The sequence below is a fragment of the Astyanax mexicanus genome, chromosome 6 (assembly GCF_023375975.1).
Source record: "Astyanax mexicanus isolate ESR-SI-001 chromosome 6, AstMex3_surface, whole genome shotgun sequence".
Taxonomy (NCBI): Eukaryota; Metazoa; Chordata; class Actinopteri; order Characiformes; family Acestrorhamphidae; genus Astyanax; species Astyanax mexicanus.
The window spans coordinates 9889424-9910563 of NC_064413.1; the positions used below are offsets into that span (position 1 = coordinate 9889424).

Here is a 21140-nt window from a genome sequence, read left to right on the forward strand (position 1 = left end):
CAAGGTAAATTGAGGGGTATTTATACAGGGGAGAACAGGTGGACCGGTGACCAAAATGGCTTCCTATTTACTATTTAGGGCCCCTGTCCTTTCCCCACGCCCCCACCTCAAAAAGGGGTCAAAATAGACTCGCAAACAAAACGGAGGAACGCAAAGGAGGGAAAGTATTGCAAAAAGAAAAAAGGAACACAAAGCACAAAACGCAAAGAAAAAGTGGTGTTGCAAAAGATTCATTCTAAAAAAATATATACTACTAATAAGTGAAAAAAGGTAACTTTGCAAAACAGCAAATACAAAGAAACGCTTTGTAGAAGATCTAAGCAAACTAGAGTCAATACACAGCAAAGAGCAAGGTAAATTGAGGGGTATTTATACAGGGGAGAACAGGTGGACCGGTGACCAAAATGGCTTCCTATTTACTATTTAGGGCACAATTGAGTACGTCAGCCATTTTTCTCTAAGTGTCCAAATTATAAAGTGGAACTGAAACGTGATTTCTAGGGCACTATATATTCCCATAATGCATCATAATTTATAATAAACGTCTCTGCTTACTACGCTAGCTGGATATGTCCCAAAATGCATTGTGAGTCTCGCTAATAACAGAAAGCCAAACAAATGAAGCGCACAGTGGTTGCTAGATTTAGCCACCAGGGTTGCTAGATTGTTAAAGTGGAATTTAAATAATACCAAGTCACTGAGTAAAATGTGTTTAAAATATGCAAAAGTGCAGAGAAAACCACACAAACAGCTGATGTTCAGCATATCAACAATATTACAGGGCTTATTCCAACATGTCCTTAAATAAAATACCTTATCCTAAATATCACTAATTACAAAAAAAGACATTTAAATGATTTCATCTACATGTTTGTATTATATATATGTGTTTAGTGTAATGTAAGATTGGTACATGAACCAATGCATTCAGAAATATAATTGCAATACATAAAAATAAAATTGCAAGCAGTGAAGTAAATAATAATACACAATAACTAACACAAACACTGCTTATTTTAATCTCCATCAGCAGGACTAAAAGCTCTGTTTTTGCGAGGTTAGCGTTCGATATGTTCAACACTGATAAGTTCAATTTTTAAACACAACACATGGTAGTTTTGTCCTCCTGTCAATTTCGCACACGACATTATGTTTCTAAACGGAGTAAAGGTATCAGTCAGGGATTACTCTATTATCAGCACAGAGCTTTAATTCAAATCAAATCTTTTTTTATTTGTATAGTGTTTTACATCTGATGATCTCACAAAGCAGCTTTACAGAAGAAAGAATCCGACAAAACACTGAACAAATATTAAATAACCCCCAGTGAGCATGCAGGCCAGAACAAGCACCCTCAGCGTTAGAGGAGGATATATATATATATATATATATACGTATATATATATATATATATATATACGTATATATATATATATATATATATATATATATATATATATATATATATGTATATATATATATATATATATATATACATATATATATATATATATATATATATATATATATATATATATATATATATATATATATATTGTCATGTAGAGCATTTATTTGCATAAAATTAAAAATGCCTGACAAAACAAAAAAGATGCAGAGCTTTCAGCCCTTATGGAAAGAAAATATATGTCCCAATATATTAACTGTCAATATATGGAATTATTTAATTTCACAATTTACTGGTTAATTGGAAAGATTCAACAAGTTCAATAATTTTCATGGATACAGTATGTGCTACTGATTATTATGTGACTGAAAAATATCAGATATTAATTTTCAAAAAATACTGAAAATATATAGGCTAATATATAGTGTTATATAGTAATTAATATATTACAATATATTGAAAAATACGTAAGGAATTGCCGCTTTTCATATATTGTATATATGGGAATGTAATATACAAAATATATTTACTCATGTATGGTAATATATTTAGTTTTACATGTAGCAATATGCTTAATTATATATTTAACCATATATATTACTATATAACTACTATATATTACCACATATATTGGGTTGTACTGAACGGTATATTTTACAATACATTTAATTGTATATTTATCCATACATATTTCCATATATGACCAGAACATGTACCATATATTACCATATATGTTGCAATGTACTTAATTATATATTAAACAATACACTTCACTATATATTCAAGAATATATTTCAATATATTACTATCAAAAATACACATACCATATATTACCACATATATCACAATGTATTTTATTATATACTTAACAATACACTTAACTATATATTCAAGAATATTTTCCAAATATTACTAACACACATACCATATATTACCACATATATCATAATATATTTTATTATACATTGAATAATACACTTAACTGTATATTCAAGAATATATACTACCATATACTACTATATGTATAATACAAAAACAGATGAAGGTATGCTTTAAGTTCAGGAGAACATCAACATTAAAGAGTTCCATCAGTAGCACTCGTGCCGTCCCACTGGCTGTAACCTGTGCTTTTGCAGTCTTCCAACAACGGGCTGAGACAGTGGTGGTTCCTTCCTTCACCAGTTTCACCTTATAAAAAAGGAAGAAAAGGAGAAATAAACAAGCAATGACCACCAGCAAAACAATGCTAGTTAGTTAAAAGTGGGTCAGAATACTCTTAGATTAAAGCTAGGTTAGCTAGTTAAATTAAAGCTAGGTTAGTTATGTAACGGGTACAGCTACGCTGCCCCTTTAAGAGATGGTAGCTCTTTTTTTGTGTGTATGTATACAGGGGTTTTTCCCATGAGAGCTAGTAGTAGAGAGACCCCGAGGAGAGGAGGGTGAGCTCGGACTGCAACTTTATGCTGCCCCTCTATTTTTGATACCCTGTACTACTCCAAGTGACGCTGATAAGAGGGTTTATGCTGTACTTTTCTTTTGTGTATAAATAGAATGAGTAGCAGCCGTGTGACCTGGCTTCGTATGGTCTGTGGTGCTAATAAATTAGCCCTTTGTGTAGCCCACTCCTGTGTATGTGTACTGTGTGCTAACAGCTAACTAGCTAGCCACCACGCAGCCTCCATGCCCGGAGCTTCTAAATCCTGCGCTAAAGATAAAGACAGTGGGAATTCAGCCTTACAGTTAGTTAATTTAAAGCTTGGTTAGCTAGTTAAATTAAAGCTAGGCTAGCTAGTTAAATCTACTCTAGATAGTTAAATTAAAGCTTGGTTAGTTAAATTAAAGCTAGGTTAGCTAGTTAAATTAAAGCTTGATTAGTTAAATTAAAGCTAGGTTAGCTAGTTAAATTAAAGCTTGGTTAGTTAAATTAAAGCTAGGTTAGTAAAGAGTAACTGTTTATTTTATCTTGGGTGTATTGACAAATATCTTTCAATAATGATTACTTATCTTAGTATCTATAATTACATAATTATTGTGTGAAACCTTGTATTGTATATGCATTAACCAATACTCACATTATATTTGATCATTTTTACTCACAGTGTATTTTACACGCAATTATATAGAAGATTAACCAATAATCACAATATACTCTTTACATATATAGTAAAACATTGTTTGATCAGGCATGTGACTAACACAGACTCTGTTATATGACAAATTAACCCACATGATACATTTACTAACACATAGGATTTATTATATGGCGGACTAACCACGCGCCACTAACACATTAACATATAACATATGAGAACTAGTGTGAGACTTATGCATTTCGTTCACTGCATGACCCTAATTAATGGCCATCAATCAGCGGCTGGTACACTCTGTGTGATCTCGACTGGTACGCTCGGTACAGGGCTAAATTGCTACAGAAAAGGCTTTTAGATCAAAGCGGTCTTCTGTGTGTGGGGGAACCTGCAGCGGCTTCAAAGAGGGGGGTGACGCACACACACAGATAGTGCCACGATGTTTCATTCTGGAAGAACACAGTCAAGGCCAAACACTAGTGGTCCGGTCAGACACGTGAAATTACGCATGCTAACATGAGATGATTTTAGCAACGCCTCATCAACAGGCTTCACGTCATTTGGGGTATAAAACATGGAGTCAGATCAGAGGGGGGTCAGAACTTATGCTGGGACGACTGTTGGACGGTCTTTCATGTGTGGGTTCTCCTGAATATTCAGTACTTTATAATAAATACTTGGTTTGCTTTCAGCTTCACTCCACCTGTCTGACTCTCTCTATCAAACGAACACGCAGGGGAGTTGTACCCGGACGAGAGGTGGGGGTAGCCCACCTTTCATTTTCTTTTCTACAACATTAGCTAGTTAAATTAAAGCTAGGCTAGCTAGTTAAAACTAGGTTAGCTAGTTAATTTAAAGCTAGGCTAGCTAGTTAAATTAAAGCTAGGTTAAATAGTTAAATTAAAGCTAGGTTAGCTAGTTAATTTAAAGCTATGTTAGCTAATTAAATTAAAGCTTGGTTAGTTAAATTAAAGCTAGTCTAGCTAGTTAATTTAAAGCTAGGTTAACTAGTTAAATTAAAGCTTGGTTAGTTAAATTAAAGCTAGGCTAGCTAGTTAAATTAAAGATAGGTTAGCTAGTTAATTTAAAGCTAAGTTAAATAGTTAAATTAAAGCTAGGCTAGCTAGTTAATTTAAAGCTATGTTAAATAGTTAAATTAAAGCTAGGCTAGCTAGTTAATTTAAAGCTATGTTAAATAGTTAAATTAAAGCTAGGCTAGCTAGTTAATTTAAAGCTATGTTAAATAGTTAAATTAAAGCTAGGCTAGCTAGTTAATTTAAAGCTATGTTAAATAGTTAAATCTACTCTAGTTAGTTAAATTAAAGCTTGGTTAGTTAAATTAAAGCTAGGTTAGCTAGTTAAATTAAAGCTTGATTAGTTAAATTAAAGCTAGGCTAGCTAGTTAAATTAAAGCTAGGCTAGCTAGTTAAAGCTAGGTTAGCTAGTTAATTTAAAGCTAGGCTAGCTAGTTAAATTAAAGCTAGGTTAAATAGTTAAATTAAAGCTAGGCTAGCTAGTTAATTTAAAGCTATGTTAGCTAGTTAAATTAAAGCTTGGTTAGTTAAATTAAAGCTAGGTTAAATAGTTAAATTAAAGCTATGTTAGCTAGTTAAATTAAAGCTTGGTTAGTTAAATTAAAGCTAGGTTAAATAGTTAAATTAAAGCTAGGTTAGCTAGTTAATTTAAAGCTATGTTAGCTAGTTAAATTAAAGCTTGGTTAGTTAAATTAAAGCTAGGTTAAATAGTTAAATTAAAGCTAGTCTAGCTAGTTAATTTAAAGCTAGGTTAGCTAGTTAAACTAATGCTTGGTTAGTTAAATTAAAGCTTGGTTAGTTAAATTAAAGCTAGGTTAAATAGTTAAATTAAAGCTAGGCTAGCTAGTAAATTTAAAGCTATGTTAAATAGTTAAATTAAAGCTTGTTAGTTAAATTAAAGCTTGGTTAAATAGTTAAATTAAAGCTAGGCTAGCTAGTTAATTTAAAGCTAGGTTAGCTAGTTAAATTAAAGCTTGGTTAGTTAAATTAAAGCTAGGCTAGCTAGTTAATTTAAAGCTTGGTTAGCTAGTTAAATTAAAGCTAGGTTAGCTAGTTAATTTAAAGATAGGCTAGCTAGTTAAATTAAAGATTGGTTAGTTAAATTAAAGCTATGTTAGCTAGTTAAATTAAAGCTAGGTTAGTTAAATTAAAGCTAGGTTAAATAGTTAAATTAAAGCTAGGTTAGCTAGTTAATTTAAAGCTATGTTAGCTAGTTAAATTAAAGCTTGGTTAGTTAAATTAAAGCTAGGTTAAATAGTTAAATTAAAGCTAGGTTAACTAGTTAATTTAAAGCTAGGTTAAATAGTTAAATTAAAGCTAGGTTAACTAGTTAATTTAAAGCTATGTTAGCTAGTTAAATTAAAGCTTGGTTAGTTAAATTAAAGCTAGGTTAAATAGTTAAATTAAAGCTAGGTTAACTAGTTAATTTAAAGCTATGTTAGCTAGTTAAATTAAAGCTTGGTTAGTTAAATTAAAGCTAGGTTAAATAGTTAAATTAAAGCTAGGTTAGCTAGTTAATTTAAAGCTATGTTAGCTAGTTAAATTAAAGCTTGGTTAGTTAAATTAAAGCTAGGTTAAATAGTTAAATTAAAGCTAGTCTAGCTAGTTAATTTAAAGCTAGGTTAGCTAGTTTAATTAAAGCTTGGTTAGTTAAATTAAAGCTAGGCTAGCTAGTTAAATTAAAGCTAGGTTAAATAGTTAAATTAAAGCTAGGCTAGCTAGTTAATTTAAAGCTATGTTAAATAGTTAAATTAAAGCTAGGCTAGCTAGTTAATTTAAAGCTATTTTAAATAGTTAAATTAAAGCTTGGTTAGTTAAATTAAAGCTTGGTTAAATAGTTAAATTAAAGCTAGGCTAGCTAGTTAATTTAAAGCAAGGTTAGCTAGTTAAATTAAAGCTTGGTTAGTTAAATTAAAGCTAGGCTAGCTAGTTAATTTAAAGCTAGGTTAGATAGTTAAATTAAAGCTAGGTTAGCTAGTTAAATTAAAGATTGGTTAGTTAAATTAAAGCTAGTTAAATTAAAGCTAGGTTAGATAGTTAAATTAAAGCTAGGTTAGCTAGTTAATTTAAAGATTGGTTAAATAGTTAAATTAAAGCTAGGCTAGCTAGTTAAATTAAAGCTAGGTTAGATAGTTAAATTAAAGCTAGGTTAGATAGTTAAATTAAAGCTAGGTTAGACAGTTAAATTAAATTAAATATGCACATGCATATATAACGATTATATAATGATTTTGTCATGAATATCCATTATTTGAACATGCAGTTAACCATTTCTTTACAATAAACACTTCCTTTAAGGAAAATCAAAGGAATTAGTGGATTGCTTTTAAACATGCTTTAAATGTCTCATGAGTTTTGGTAACAGGACTGAGAAAAATTTAACCATCAGATTAGAAACCTTGTAAAAAAAAATTAAATACAGCTGCCTGAGATTGACTGGTACATGTTTTGAATACTTAAATGTGTGTTATTGTATTCAGAGTTGCAAAACTATGAAAATTAAGTTTAATTTGGAGAAGTTACAATAATCAAATGGCCCCATTCAGTGGAATGGCCGTTATATTGTTGGTCACGTGATTCAAGCTGATAGTTCTACTGTACTCCGATGGGCCCTTTTCACAGAGCTTGATGACGTGTTTCCGGTTTGGTTTAGCAGGGTAAACAGCGGCGCTAGAATGGAGTTCACTGCTGTCTCTGCACAAACTTCTATTGATTTCTTTCTCCGACATCTCACTGATTATAGATGAGGTATCAGTAGCGAAAATATCGAAGGTTGAAAAGGATTACAAGCTTTTTGTCGAGGAATACATCTTTAATTTTGAGGGTAAGTAGTTATTTTTATACAAGTTAGCGAGGCTTCCAATTCAGTTAGGTTAGCTACCGCTAACTAGCGAGCTTGCTAACTTAGATAGACAACAGTACGTCAAGTAATGCTAAGTAGCTGTTTAGTTAATGTTTTCTTTTCTGTTTTAACAATTACTGTAGCTACTGCCCAGGATCTGATGTGCTTATTTAAGGCTTTGAGTTGGATAGAAGACAGAACTGTTTTACCCTTGTATATACAGTTTCAAACACAGTGCAGGTGGTTTAGGAAAGTTAATCGACAGGGAGAAAAAAAAAATATTAAACCACATTTAACCCTAGTTATCTTGTACGTAGGTGAAACAGTTCAGGTAAGCCTAAGATGATTCTATGTGTTGCTAGCTTCCCACTAGGTAGGTTAAGCCAGTGGCCAAAGTTAGTCGTCTGTAGTGAAGCAGATATACCAACCACTTGTAGAATGTGAAGGTCAAGTGTTAATTTGTCCATCATATTAAATTTTTGCTTGGTTTTTAGGAGGTTAACTTATTCAGGTAGATTGTTTAGGGTCAGCCAATAGGTTAAAGATGTAGTAGTAATTGTGAATGGCTTAAATATAGATATGAACATTTGGTGCTTTTTGTACCGTTTAAAAAATGTTTCTCAGAGCTGACAGTATGTCTGTGCTTTGCATTACAGGTGACTTCATACCACCCAGATCCTGTGGAGGTAATAAAGACATCGTGCAAGTGTTGCGGGGAAGGCCTTTTCCAATCATACTATTGCTCTGCTTTATCAGATTGCCCATTAAAGCACCATGGGCTTTAAAACAGTCTCTCTCCCAGCAGCATGTTCTGTTATAGTTTGTTTTTTGTGGAAATATGGAATTTTCTAAATAAACTTGTATTCTTTGCTTGAATTGTCTTTTTATGTAGCGCAGAGCCAGCAACAAGCAAGAAAACATTTCAGTTCATTGACATTTTGTTTACTGAATCAATCTATTTGTATTGGGTGTCATGGAACTATTTTACATTTTAATTAACTTTAAAAAATCAGGATATTTTGGGTAAACATAACATTTTGGTTGTGCTTCAAAAAATGCATAATTTCTGACAACTAGCTATATTGTTTAAACTGTATATTTAGAATATTGTATTTCCTGCAATGGTATGCCTAGTGAATACAGTCGTAACCAAATCATCTATGACTTTGTCTACAGATAAAACAAAGACAAAGCACCTGGGACAAGAGGATTAAAATGTATTTCATTTATTATATTTATAAAACACTCAAATTAAAAAAATCTAAAAATACAAAAAACAAATGAAGCTCACATGGTAAGTTAAAGCTAAAATATTTAGACAGAATTTTGTACTGAGTCAAGGGAAATTGTGTGGAAAAAGTGGAACTCTTCTTTAGTTGAGCAGAAATGGTTAAGCCTAGGTTGGTCTGCAAGCTGTTTTATTTAATTCTCCAGCTCAATCACTTTTTCCTCCAGCTCCCTTATTCGTGCAGCTGCAGCGTCCACTTTGCCTGCGACAAAAGGGGGGAAAAAAGACATTAGCTTAGTTTTATATTGACAGATATTCTGACAAAATTTAAGTCAAACTCTGAATTGACCTATATTGTACACCAATTATTAATTAGGTAAACTGGTATATTTTACTGTGCTATGTTTAGCTAACAAATACTGGTATTCTTTGGTATAATACATAAACCATACTTGTGCTTGGAAAGTTTTTAAACAACAAATGATATCTCGGACACAAGTCAGTAATTCAGGTAAACATGCCAAATTGACCCTTTATTTAGGTAAATATTGAATATTTAGGCAAGTTAGACTTCAAATAAGTATTTCAATTTTAAACTTTATTCAGGTACGAATTGTAGGTGTAGACTTTATTCAGGTAAGTATTGCATATTAAGACTTTATTTAAATAAGTATAGCGTATTTAGACTTTATTCAGGTATTAATTGTAAGTTTAAACTTTATTCAAGTAAATATTGCATATTAAGACTTTATCCAAATAATTATATCATATTAAGACTTTATTCAGTTATGAATTGTAAGTTTATACGGTTATTCAGTATATATTGTATCTCCAATGTTATTTTGGTAGGTATCCTGTCTTGAGACTATTACTCAGGTAATTATTAATTATTCAAATGGATATTTAGGTAGCTGGCTTGTGTATTTATTGTGTAAATGGATATAAGAGTTGTAAAATTACTCACCAGGAGACGGTGGACGGCAGTAATCGTGCTTGGCTCGGTTAGCATAGCTTCAGGTCCTCCTCGTCTCTCTGTCCCATGGCAGCTTCAGTGTTCAAACCGAGACGAGTACTTGCCCTCTCGTAGGGTGTCAGGCGGTTTTCATATCGACTCCCAAAATTATTCCAGGCGAATCGTGGTGAAACTGATTCCTGGCTCTGTTCCCTCCCGCTTTGACATATAGCTCATCCGGCCTGAAGTGCTGGCTACACGCATATGTACTGCCGCGCAGAACCGTAAATGTGGCATTTTCCTCTCTCCTAATTGCTCTTATCTATTTACCGCGTAAACGTGTGACATTTGGAAAGTCGTGGAAACTCAGGTTTGGTTGTTTGCGTTTGCTGTTTGAGCAGAAAGGCTCGCTGCAGTAGCATTTCCTATGCTGCTCCATTTCGTCTATACGTTCTACACGCGTTGTTTACCCTGCTATTTTTTACTTCCGCATTCCAAACCCGGAAATGTGAAAAGGGCCCATTGGAACGTGGGATGTTGGTGACGTCGCTGATGATGTCATCACAGCTATATATACATATATACCAGGCTCCTCCCTCACAGCAGCAGAGAGACAGAGGGAGATTTGAAGAGAGAGGATGTAAGTGTTTATGAGCTGTAGAAACAGTAGCTAAAATGCTGGTCTTATTAATACTTCATTAATTAAGATAGATAGATAGATAGATAGATAGATAGATAGATAGATAGATAGATAGATAGATAGATAGATAGATAGATAGATAGATAGATAGATAGATATTATTTATGCCTACATTTCCTTTGGTATGAATAAAGTATTTATCTATCTATCTATCTATCTATCTATCTATCTATCTATCTATCTATCTATCTATCTATCTTAATTAATGAAGTATTAATAAGACCAGCATCTATCTAGAAATGCATAGATAGATAGATAGATAGATAGATAGATAGATAGATAGATAGATAGATAGATAGATAGATAGCTCTATCTGTGAATTAAACTTGGTCAGTACTGAACATAAAGCTGCAATTCAGGTAGGTTTTAAACCAGACTGTGTTTTCTTCTCCACTTTCCAGATGTTTGACCTGGATAAAATTGACTTTTCTGCTCTAATGGCGAAACCAAAAGGGACAAAGGTGTTTGTGCCTGATAAATGTAAGGTGCAGTTCTTCCGGGGCAAACTGGGACAGAGTGTAAGTATCTGAGTAGAAAGAATTCTGAACTTAATTTACTACTATAGTTTGTTTTCTCTGGTCCGAATCATTTGTAAGCATTTGAATGTGTAAATCTGAAGCATTTACTCCTCAGTTAGTGTACGTGTGAAAACACTCTTAGATTAGATCAGAAATCTAATAAAACTAATTAGATTACATATTCCAGTGTTTGGGATGGTTCTTGTTGGTAGAGTGATGCTGTTGGTGTGAAACACAGATTTTAAATGTATTGTGTTAATTGTTTTCACAGCTTTCTTCTGATAGACAAGATTGTGACTTCGGAGACCCTAAAATGTCCAAGAAACTCGGGGATTACAACTGCCTGCACGATAAATACTTAAAGAAGTTCTTCAGACATCCAGAGAAAAAGAAGAGGCTCATAAAACTTGGCCTAATTTCTCGGCATGGAAAAGTACATACATTAGATTTACACACATTTTAAAAGTGTTTAATGCATAGTGAGGGCCCTTTTGTCCACACCCATAATTAAACTATTCTTTTATTCTTTTCAGGTCCAGTGCTCCGTAAAGGAATTTAATGACTACGTTGAGCACCTGAAGAGCACCCCACTGAAACAGGTAAGTCAGATTTTAATGTTTTATGAATTAGCGATTCAGTGCTTTAATGTAACAGTTATATATATTATAAATTATAGACACTGCTACACTGTGTTGTGGTTTTGGTTATTATTGAGGATATGTGTCAATAATTTGACGCTGGGGTGAGAGCAAAGAAGTAAATACAGGAAGAAGGTCCTGTGTTGGATAATAGTGCATATTTCTGTACAGTTTAACATAGAGCGACAGATATTAATCTCATACAGATATTAAATGTATTGTGTGAATTCCTCTGACACCTCCTCATTCAGGATACATCAGAATTCAAGCAGCCCAGCTTACAAATGACCTGCCAGAGCAAGGACTCCAGGTGCAGTACATTAAACAAAAATTCATTAATCAGTATAAGTTCACACACAAATACATTACAGCGTGATAATAATCGGGTTTTTGATTTGAAGATGAAGAAAGAGACTGAGGAGCTGAGGCTGATAGACCTGGAGGAGGAGGGTCATGTTTCAGTTGAGGACCTAAAACAAACTCCTAGAGAAGAAAAGGTGGAGGTGAGTTTGCAGATACATTTTCCTACAGACTTCACTACCAGCATACTGATTTTATATAACAAGGCTTTGTATTACCAATCATGATACAACATATCGCAATATATTGCAATACTGCAATTAAACTCATACAGATATTAAATGTATTGTGTGAATTCCTCTGACACCTCCTCATTCAGGATACATCAGAATTCAAGCAGCCCAGCTTACATATGACCTGCCAGAGCAAGGGCTCCAGCCGCCCGGAGAAGAAGGAGAGGCGCATGAAACAAAAACTAACTAATCAGGATAAGGATGAACGCACATTACTTACACATTCTTACACATTAGAGCGTGATTATGATCAGTTTTTTGATTTCAAGACTGAGAAAGAGCCTGAGGAGCTGCAGCTGATAGACCTCGAGGAGGAGGAGCAGGAGGAGGAGGGGGAGAGCTTCCAAACTGGGGTGGCTGATGTTTTAGTGGAGGACATAGACCAAACTCCTAGAGAGGAAACGGTGGAGGTGAGTTTGCACTGCTATCCAGTGAGTGTGGTTTAAACAAAACACTAAATTAATCACTGTCACTGGCTGACACCAATCTTTACCTGTGAACTAATTATCTTAAATCGATACTTTGTTTTTGAAAACTGATAGAGTATTGCAAAACAAAACATTGCAATACTTTGACATATCGATAAAATCTTACACCCATATAATATTGTGGCCATCCAGTGAACTACTGTATCCTAATATATTAATACATTTATTCTGCATGTTTCCACAACTTGTACAGATGACAACATCAAAGCCAATCCTCCCACTCGAAACTGAGAAGAAGCTGAAGAAAAAGAAATCTTCCAGTTTGACTTGGATAAATGTCCAAGATTCATCCACCATCCAGGAGAAAATGGAGGAAACTTGTAAAGAAGATGACAGCCGAGGTAAGAAACAGAAAATGTTTAATAACAATTTCATGATTGTTGTCTTAGTGAGAGGGAGGGTTATAAAAAAAAAACTCTAATCAGCTGCTCAGTTAATTTAACTGATTTAGTTATTTTTAAAAATATATTCATAACTGGGTCTGGGCTCCAAATAATAACCAATAATTGCCCATTTATGGATGTCCTCTGCCCGTCTGGTAGAAAAGGGTTCCTCTATAAAACTCTAGAAAACTGTTCATATTTTCACCCTGCCCTTTACAGATCCTAAATCTGCCACTGTTCTTGATTATTTAACTGGGATTGTCTGTGATTTAATAAATTTATAATTAATAAATCTTTTCTTCTTTTGTCTACAGGCTCGATCTGGTCCATCTTTAAGAGAGTCTGGAAGGCAGTAAAGCGCCCCAAATCAGCTCCTTCTGTCATCTAAATTCCCCCATTTTTTCCCGCCCTACCCCTCAATACCCCCCCTTTCACTTTCACTTCTTTTTTATATTAATCATATGATTTGGTCAACACAATCCATATTAATCTATTGTATTGTATCAAATTATACGCCATATTGTCAAATTCGCAACCGTCTGAAGTCTGGACTTTAGCTCCATAGTCGTTATGTCAATCCAGACCCAGTGTAGGCTTATTTAAAATCAAAACCAGAAACTTAATTGCTCAGGCCTTGTGAGCTATACTCATATAGCTCACAAGGCCTGTGCAATTTAGTTTCTGGTTTCTAGTTTAGTTACGTTTCTGCAGTATAAAGGTAGATAATTTATTTATTGTATAGGTATTGTAGATTATTTGCAGGCATCAGGGAGCAAATATATATAAAACTGTTTATGTGGTCTTAAAGTCACGTCATATCATGCATTAGTCATATGTGGTTTAGACCAGAGGAGGATGGGTCCCCCTTGTGAAGCCTGGTCCCTCCTGAGGTTTCTTCCTACACGGGAGTTTTTCCTCACCACTGTCGCCTCGTGCTTGCTCACTTGGGGTTACATGTTTAGTAAAAATCACTAGACTAATAAACGCGTGATGTGACGTGACCTTAAAGAAACCACATAACAACGAACGCAGCCTTGACCAAATCATATCATTAACACTCACCACCAAAATAATAAAAATGTTTAAGAATATTAATGGTGATTAATTTGTGATTATTTTACTACTACAATTTTGTTCCATTTGTAACGATCATAGACATCTAGACAGCCTTGGACATTGATCAGATGTGGGAAGTAATGCGGTTTAAGTAGTTACTTTAAAGTTATATAATATATATTATGATATTACACAACACTGGCGTGCGCATATATATTACACTATATTTTATTACTCTCAATTATATTCTATCATATTATATGGCATATTCTGCAGAATCTGTGCCATTTCTGTCCCCAGAAAATAAATATAATGTATAAATGTGCAACTTTAAAATAAAAATTTTATTACTAAGCACAGTGTCTTAAATGTATTGTCCTGATTGCAAAAGTAAGATCTGTAATTAAAAACATTAATAAAAACTACTTAGAACACTAAAAAAATAGCGTTTGTTACCTGTCCCCACTCTTTAACTATAAACTTTACTTATTATTATGTTTTTTTTTATTATTGTTGTGTGACTCCAAATCCCATTTAAACTTTAAAAATATTGTTTCATAATAAATCTTTTGTTTGGGTTTGGGTCTTCATGAAAAGATAAAATGCGCATGCATATATAGCGATTATGTAATGATTTTGTCGTACATATCAATTATTTGAACATGCAGTCAACCATTTCTTTAAAACAAACACTTTATTTAAAGAAAATCAAAAGAAATTTGTGGACATTTTTAAACATGCTTTTTAGAGGACCACTATGTAACTAATTTTCAGTGGTAAATGATAAAATGATCAGGATGTATCATCAGATATTAAGGAAACATGTTGAGTGAAAGTACTGGCACCTCTTGTCAGCAGGGATTCAGCAGTACATTACTATTTTAAGTTTTCACTCCGGAGTTTTGTGTCAGTTTTGTCCTCTGACTCCTCCTGCTGCTCGTTCCCCAACACTAACTCCACCCCTGAGGTTGCCAGCACCCACACTACACTACAGCGATCGGTGCTGCCGGGGCTTAACTAGCAGAGCTGGTTCAGTTTTAAACCTGAGCTGCTACACAGCTTAAAAAGCCTCAGCATGTCTGAAAATTCTTAGTGACCAAAGCAGGAATATAACAAGAGTTAATACTGGCAGTGAGTTCGAATGGTGGAGACTTAGAGCTCAAATAAACTACAAGACCGACCCAGAGCTGCTACTTTTCTCCTGAACAGGTAAACTAACTGGCTAGCTAATTCAGTCAGGTTCTTTATCACCACCACTAGATGAGCTTACTAGTTCTACTATTACGACTCCGGAAGAAATGTTGTCAGTTGCACGATTTAATGTTTTAACATATTTAGCAAAACAAAGATACATATATGAAGAGGTTATAATGAAACAGTCTTCTAGTAGAGTCTTTGGCGTAGGCCCCGTCATCGGCCCAGGACTTGATACATCTGGGCTCTGCAGATCCTGTCGTACATTGGAGACAGGGGCGGAGCCAACCCCAAAAGTGAAAGAATTAATATATATATATACCCACCGGTAGATCTTTACTTTATCCTACATCCTGTAATAAAAGAAACGTTCGATTAATAATCAGCATAATACTAAACGATACCGTACTTTTAAATGATAGCTCTTTAGCACCGGTGACTGTGGACAGTGAAGCATTTCCTTTTATACCTTGGATATCCCCATGCATGAGTGAGTTTATTAGCATTTAACTCGTGGATTGTGTTAAGTGAGCACATGCTTGATGTATCTAAATGTGGGTGACCTGTGCAGTAACAAGCAGAGTTAACGTGGGTGTAGTGTCCAGTGATGCGCTTGCATTGCGCCAACTTTCCATGCTGTTAGTATGGGCCGATGCCCTTCACTCATACATACGCTTGCTACGAGCCCAAGCGGGGTGCACCCCCGAAGCGTACGGGTGGCGAGCCCTTCATTCATTCATTTATTCATTAGATCATTACATATTCAGTTATCTATTCATCAGAGCATGCGCGGGGAATGCCCCCAAACATACAGGCCATGTGCCTACATTCAAACTTTCATTTCTTTCATTCTTTAATTAATTCTGCATTCATCCGATCAATACATAACATTTTGCAGACGCTTTTGTCTAAAGCGACTTAAATAGTAAAGTTCAGAAATAATAGAAGGTAGAAAAACTTAATACAGGGCCTAAAGGAGATCAAAGGGAAGTTGTGTGACAGAGGAGTGAAGGGGAAGAAGGAAGAGACGTTAGCAAGAAGAAAATGGTGTTAGGCGAGGGGAGCGCCCCCAAACATACGGGCCACGGGCCCTACATTCATACACGAGGGCGTCGAGCCCAATCAAAGCATGTGTTGCTGTTAGTGAGGGCCATGGCCAAAACATGCATCTAGGTTGGGCATCGAGCCCATCATGCGCGGGGACCACCCCCAAAGCATGCGTTGCTGTTAGTAACGGGCTGCGCGCCCTGTAAAACGCTTGAGCGTTGCGCCTGACAAGCGCGGGGTTCGACCCCTGAAAAAACATGCTGTTAGTAACATGCAATAATCCTCATGTCATGTCGTCTGGTCTGTGAGCCCAAGATAAAGAGGAGATTGTCTCCTGGCATGTGTTGATGTAAATGACCACGGGCCATAATGCATTAAGCTATAGGTATAGACATGTGATAATCAGCAGTGTTGGGAGAGTATCACAGATCGTTTTAATAACTGGTTAATACTGTTAGTGAAGCATTGAAACAAAAGCAAATGTTGATGTATAATAGATCATTTAAATCGCCGGATTGATGCACAAATTAACATACTCTAAAGTATGTAGTACTTCCACCGCCTCCAGTGTTTGCTTATAAATAATACTTACTTAGACAGTGTTGAATGAGCTTGCTGAGTGTTCAGCAGTAGGTCCAGTTCTGGTCTAATGTGTGACAGGTGTGCTGAAATTACCCGTCTCTCAAGTAGCAAAATGGTGACGTCAGCTTCGCTGAGGATGTGGCTGCGTCGTTCCTAAAGAGAGCGACCAGCGTAGCAGGATGGAGATGGTCAGCGTTTCCTAATTGACATTTGACAGGTGAAATCTGACCACTGCTTCGCCATAGGGTAGCTATTGGGTAAAACCAAACAGAGGCGCATAAAGTTTAGAAGAGCGTGAAAGCAGATAGCTAGCCCCAGAAGTGTAAAGACAGAAATCGGAGTGCACTTTTAGCATTTTAATTGTAAAACAGCACCCAAGCAAAATCGCGAGCCCAGAGACCGATAAATAGATACATAGATATATTATTTATCCCAAAGGAAAATAAAACACCCAAGCGAAATCACGAACCCAGAGACAGATAAAGATACAGATATATAGATATTAAACAGCCCTAAGGAAATGTAGACATCCTGCAGCAACAGCACGAGGCATAAGAAATAAAGAACAGTAAGAATAAAGAAACACACTATATACGGATCAAAACACAGAAGAATAGAAAAGATATAAGAAGATTAAATAGAACAGAAAAGGTAATAAGAAGATAGGTCGGGAAGCACTTCAGCAGCAAACAGTTTTAAAAACGCAGAGTAAGACATATTCCTTTAAACTAAGCTTTAACAACTTATCCATTTCACAGGTACAATAATTCGTAAGAGTAACAGCAGTATCATTATTATTATTATCATTATTTATTTATTTATTTATTTATTTTTTTATATAAATAAATATATTTATAAATAATATTACAGTTGGACAATTTATTTCATATCAGTTCGTATTCTAGTATTATGTCTTATTAGTACTAGCATTACTAGCATTATTATTAACTATTATATATTTATTTTTCGTGCTTATTCTATGTACAGCACACGTTGAGCTGCATTGTAATGTAAGAAGGTGCTACAAAATAAAGAGTAACACCGGCATCATTATTATCATTATCACTATTATTAGTACTATTATTATTACCATTATCACCATTAGTACTATTATTATTATTACCATTATTAGTACCGTAAACTAGGCAGAGCAGTAGATGTTGCCAACTGCCATAAAATAATTTACGGAGCAAAGTGCAAGGAGCAATGACATGGATCGCAAGAGATTGAAAGCACCGAGAAAAACAAACATGCATATGATACAAAATATGTCGAAGAAGCGAATACGTGAAAACCCAATCATGAGTAACTGTATGTGACAGTAAGGGAGGCGAGGTCGGGGAAGAGACGGCGGAAGAAAGAAGTAGTGAGCGGTAGAATGTCCGAGAAGTGCGACTGAATCAAAAAGCAGGCAGCAGCAGCGTCACGCCCCCGACGGAAGGAGTTAAAAGTCCGGAAAAATCAACAGAACAGCGAACAGAACACAGAACAGAAAAAAAAGAAAAGAGGTAGAAGAGCGGCCAGCCATAAGGTCAAAAGACCGCGAAGAGGACCATCCACGCGCAGTAGCAGCAGCAGATCCGACAGAAGCGCACCAGCAGCGCAGTAGCAGTAGCAGCAGATCCAGCAGAAGCGCACCAGCAGCGCAGTAGCGGCGAACGAACCAGGAGCGCGCTAGGCAGCACAGCAACAGTAGAAGATCCAGGCAGGAGCGCGCCAGTCAGCGCAGCAAAAGTTAAAGTTCCAGGGAGAGCGCGCCAGAAGGAGAAAGATACGGGCAGGTCCGCGCCAGCCGCAGCAGCAGCAGAGGCCAGGGGAGGCGGAGCGAAGGCAGAGGGGCCGGGTGAACCGGTGCTCAGTTGCAACTTGCCACCCTTTCGAACCGTGCTACTCTAGTACACAAATAAAAAAGTAAAAACGCTAGAAAAAGCCCCATATTCAAACATGCTTCAGCAGGAATACAATAAAGCCAAAACAAAATATCGGAGGACAGTTAAGAGTAAGGAGGGGAGACCACAACTTAACAGAAAACCACAAAATAAGAAAACAAACAATGGTCCCGCGCATGGGCACTGGCGTCGAGAAGCACATCTCGACGGGTTGCACAATACGACAGAACACTGCGTTACAGGGAGAGGCAACCCGGAAGCAGGTCCACAGCGCTCTTCCACAGCGACCAAACCAGAGTCCGAACTCCACGCCGAGACAGCGACCGCCTGAAGGACCGGGACAGCTGGGGCTTATCGCCGACAGTGGGCTGGGGCGGCGGCGGGACAGAGCAGGAGGGGGTAGAGAAGTGGGCCGCCAGCCAACGGCGCGGCGCGTGGCAAGCAGATTGCGTCTTCCGTGCACCGCCGACCGGACATGGGGAGCAGCAGCCGTCAGGAGGAGCGGGAGGCGTCCGACGACAAAGCGGCCAGCAGTAGGAGGTTAGCAACAGGAGGCCAACACGAGACGCCGGTCGGATGCACTAGAAGCGAGAACGGGACATAAGCGAGAGAACTGCGGACAACGTCAGTAAGAACCACCATCAGCGTCTGAAAGGCAGCAAAGGTACTGAATGAGTGATCTTATTTAAAGGCAGAGGGAACAGCTGATTGGATAGGTAATTAGGTGACGTAGCATTGGAGTCTTTAGTAGAACTTTCGCTGCGCTTTCATGGACGAGCTGTCTCTCACGCGGGGCACAGCCTCGCCGGGCAGGGAGATCACTCGCCGAGCACGGGACTCACTCGCCGGGCGGGGTTATCACGGGTGTTGGAAGAGTTTAGAATTGTTGTATTTCTCCTCTCGCTCGTAATCTAAGTTCTCTGCCTCTCCTAGTCTTAACTTTATGTAGATTGTGTAGATTAATTCAGACTGCTAAATTTGGCAACCCGAGTAACATTCGTGACTGGGTAGGGGTGGGTGGAGCAGACTACGCTCTGTGGTGTTTTGAAATTGGACTGCTGTAGCCATAGACCACTGAAGTCATGCGTCATTCTGTAGTGCTCATACGGCTTCCGTGTCTAAGCGTTTTTTCCCTATGAGAAAAATGAATAGCGTTTTTAAAAACCCACCTCTGTCACATTCTGTGGTAAATAAATCTGTTCAGCCCCCTGCACGTTTTATTCTGTGTACATTTTACCCCTGAACATCACCGGATCCTCTGACTCACAAGATCGTTTAAGGGTCCCTTACGGAAGGAAAATATATCTCCCAATATATTAACTGTCAATATATGGAATTATTTTAATTTCACAATTTACTGGTTAATTGGAAAGATCCAACAAGTTCAATAATTTTCATAGATACCGTATGTGCTACCAGTGATGGGAGTAACGGCGTTGAAATAAACGGCGTTACATTTTTCAGTAACGAGTAATATAACTGAATAAACTTATTCTAACTTCGGGCATACAGACAGAGGGACTTTCGTACACCCCACGCAAGGCGTGTAGCGTGACGCGTTGCCATCGTACACCGCGTCAACAGTCTATTTTTACGCCTTGCACGCGTCCTTAAAATAGCAATTTCTAGTCAATTTCTGGCATGTTTCTATCTTGGCGGTGGAAAAAAAGCTTTGCGTGATTGATCACCCTGCTCTCCAAAAACCCCATACCTTCACTTCTTTGCCACAGAAAAATAAACCTCACCCACAGCCTTCAGTAATCAACTATAAAAATAAAATATACTTAAAAATCTGCACAGTAACTATAAATTATTATAAGTCATATTTATTTCTGTCAGTTATAAGGATTTATATTTATGTTTAGTACACAGACTTAATAACTATAACTTAATATAGCAGACAGGCATTCTGCTGTTTAAGAATTTCAACAGATGCTTATACTCACTGAAATGCTGTTTTTTTTAAATGAAAAAATTAAAAGAGAAAAGAACTTTGACTGAACATAAATTTATTTTAGTTAACTTTGCTATTATTTAACTGAATTTCACTTTTATATCTGAAAAATAAAGCACATTGTCACCCTGGTGTGTGGTGCTGCTCATTAATTATATAAAACTTAAAACATTTGAAATACACAGAAATATAAAGCTATAAGTTAGCATTCGTTTCTCATCACCAGGGCAAATTCATTAAAATATTAAATATATTAATTCATTAATTAAAATCTCATCCAGCGCTCTAAAATGTCAGGCAAGCAAAGTGGTGCTTGGCGCAGCACGCGCGGCATTGTGCGCAGAATAACCTGTCTCTTCTAAAAAAAACGTTTTAATAAATAAGGTCGGACAAATGTAGTAAAATTCATGTTATTAAATTCACCAAAGCCAACAAATGTACTGATAATTAATCAAGAGAAATCAGGCAAAATGTGCTGCGCCTCTCTCTCTCTATCTCTCTCTCTATCTCTCTCTCTCTCTCTTTCTCTCTCTCTCTTTCTCTCTCT

The 21140-nt window shown here is 36.3% G+C and overlaps 2 protein-coding genes and 2 long non-coding RNA genes across 10 annotated transcripts in view; 3 read left to right on the forward strand and 1 right to left on the reverse strand.

Annotated features, from left to right (window-relative positions):
- abcb5 (ATP-binding cassette, sub-family B (MDR/TAP), member 5) overlaps positions 1–21140 on the forward strand; it is a 151307-nt gene that overhangs the window by 69883 nt on the left and 60284 nt on the right. The gene's annotated exons all lie outside the window — the stretch shown is intronic.
- Positions 7137–8241, forward strand: LOC125802369 (uncharacterized). Its single transcript, XR_007439423.1, has 2 exons — positions 7137–7353; positions 8028–8241. It is a non-coding gene; the product is annotated as an uncharacterized LOC125802369 (long non-coding RNA).
- LOC125802370 (uncharacterized) lies at positions 8572–10074 on the reverse strand. The gene is made up of 2 exons (XR_007439424.1): positions 9564–10074; positions 8572–8861 (listed from the first exon to the last, which is right to left on the reverse strand). It is a non-coding gene; the product is annotated as an uncharacterized LOC125802370 (long non-coding RNA).
- LOC111193382 (uncharacterized) lies at positions 10076–13966 on the forward strand. Of its 2 annotated transcripts, XM_049480225.1 has the most exons (8): positions 10076–10191; positions 10653–10769; positions 11041–11202; positions 11303–11368; positions 11659–11717; positions 12146–12410; positions 12682–12829; positions 13186–13966. In XM_049480225.1, the coding sequence occupies exons 2-8, from the start codon at positions 10653–10655 to the stop codon at positions 13257–13259; spliced, it is 891 nt and encodes a 296-aa protein (XP_049336182.1). In that variant the 5' UTR covers positions 10076–10191; the 3' UTR covers positions 13260–13966. The 2 variants fall into 2 exon arrangements, with proteins under 2 accessions (XP_049336182.1, XP_049336183.1); XM_049480226.1 differs by lacking the exon at positions 11659–11717 and having other exon boundaries at positions 12087–12410.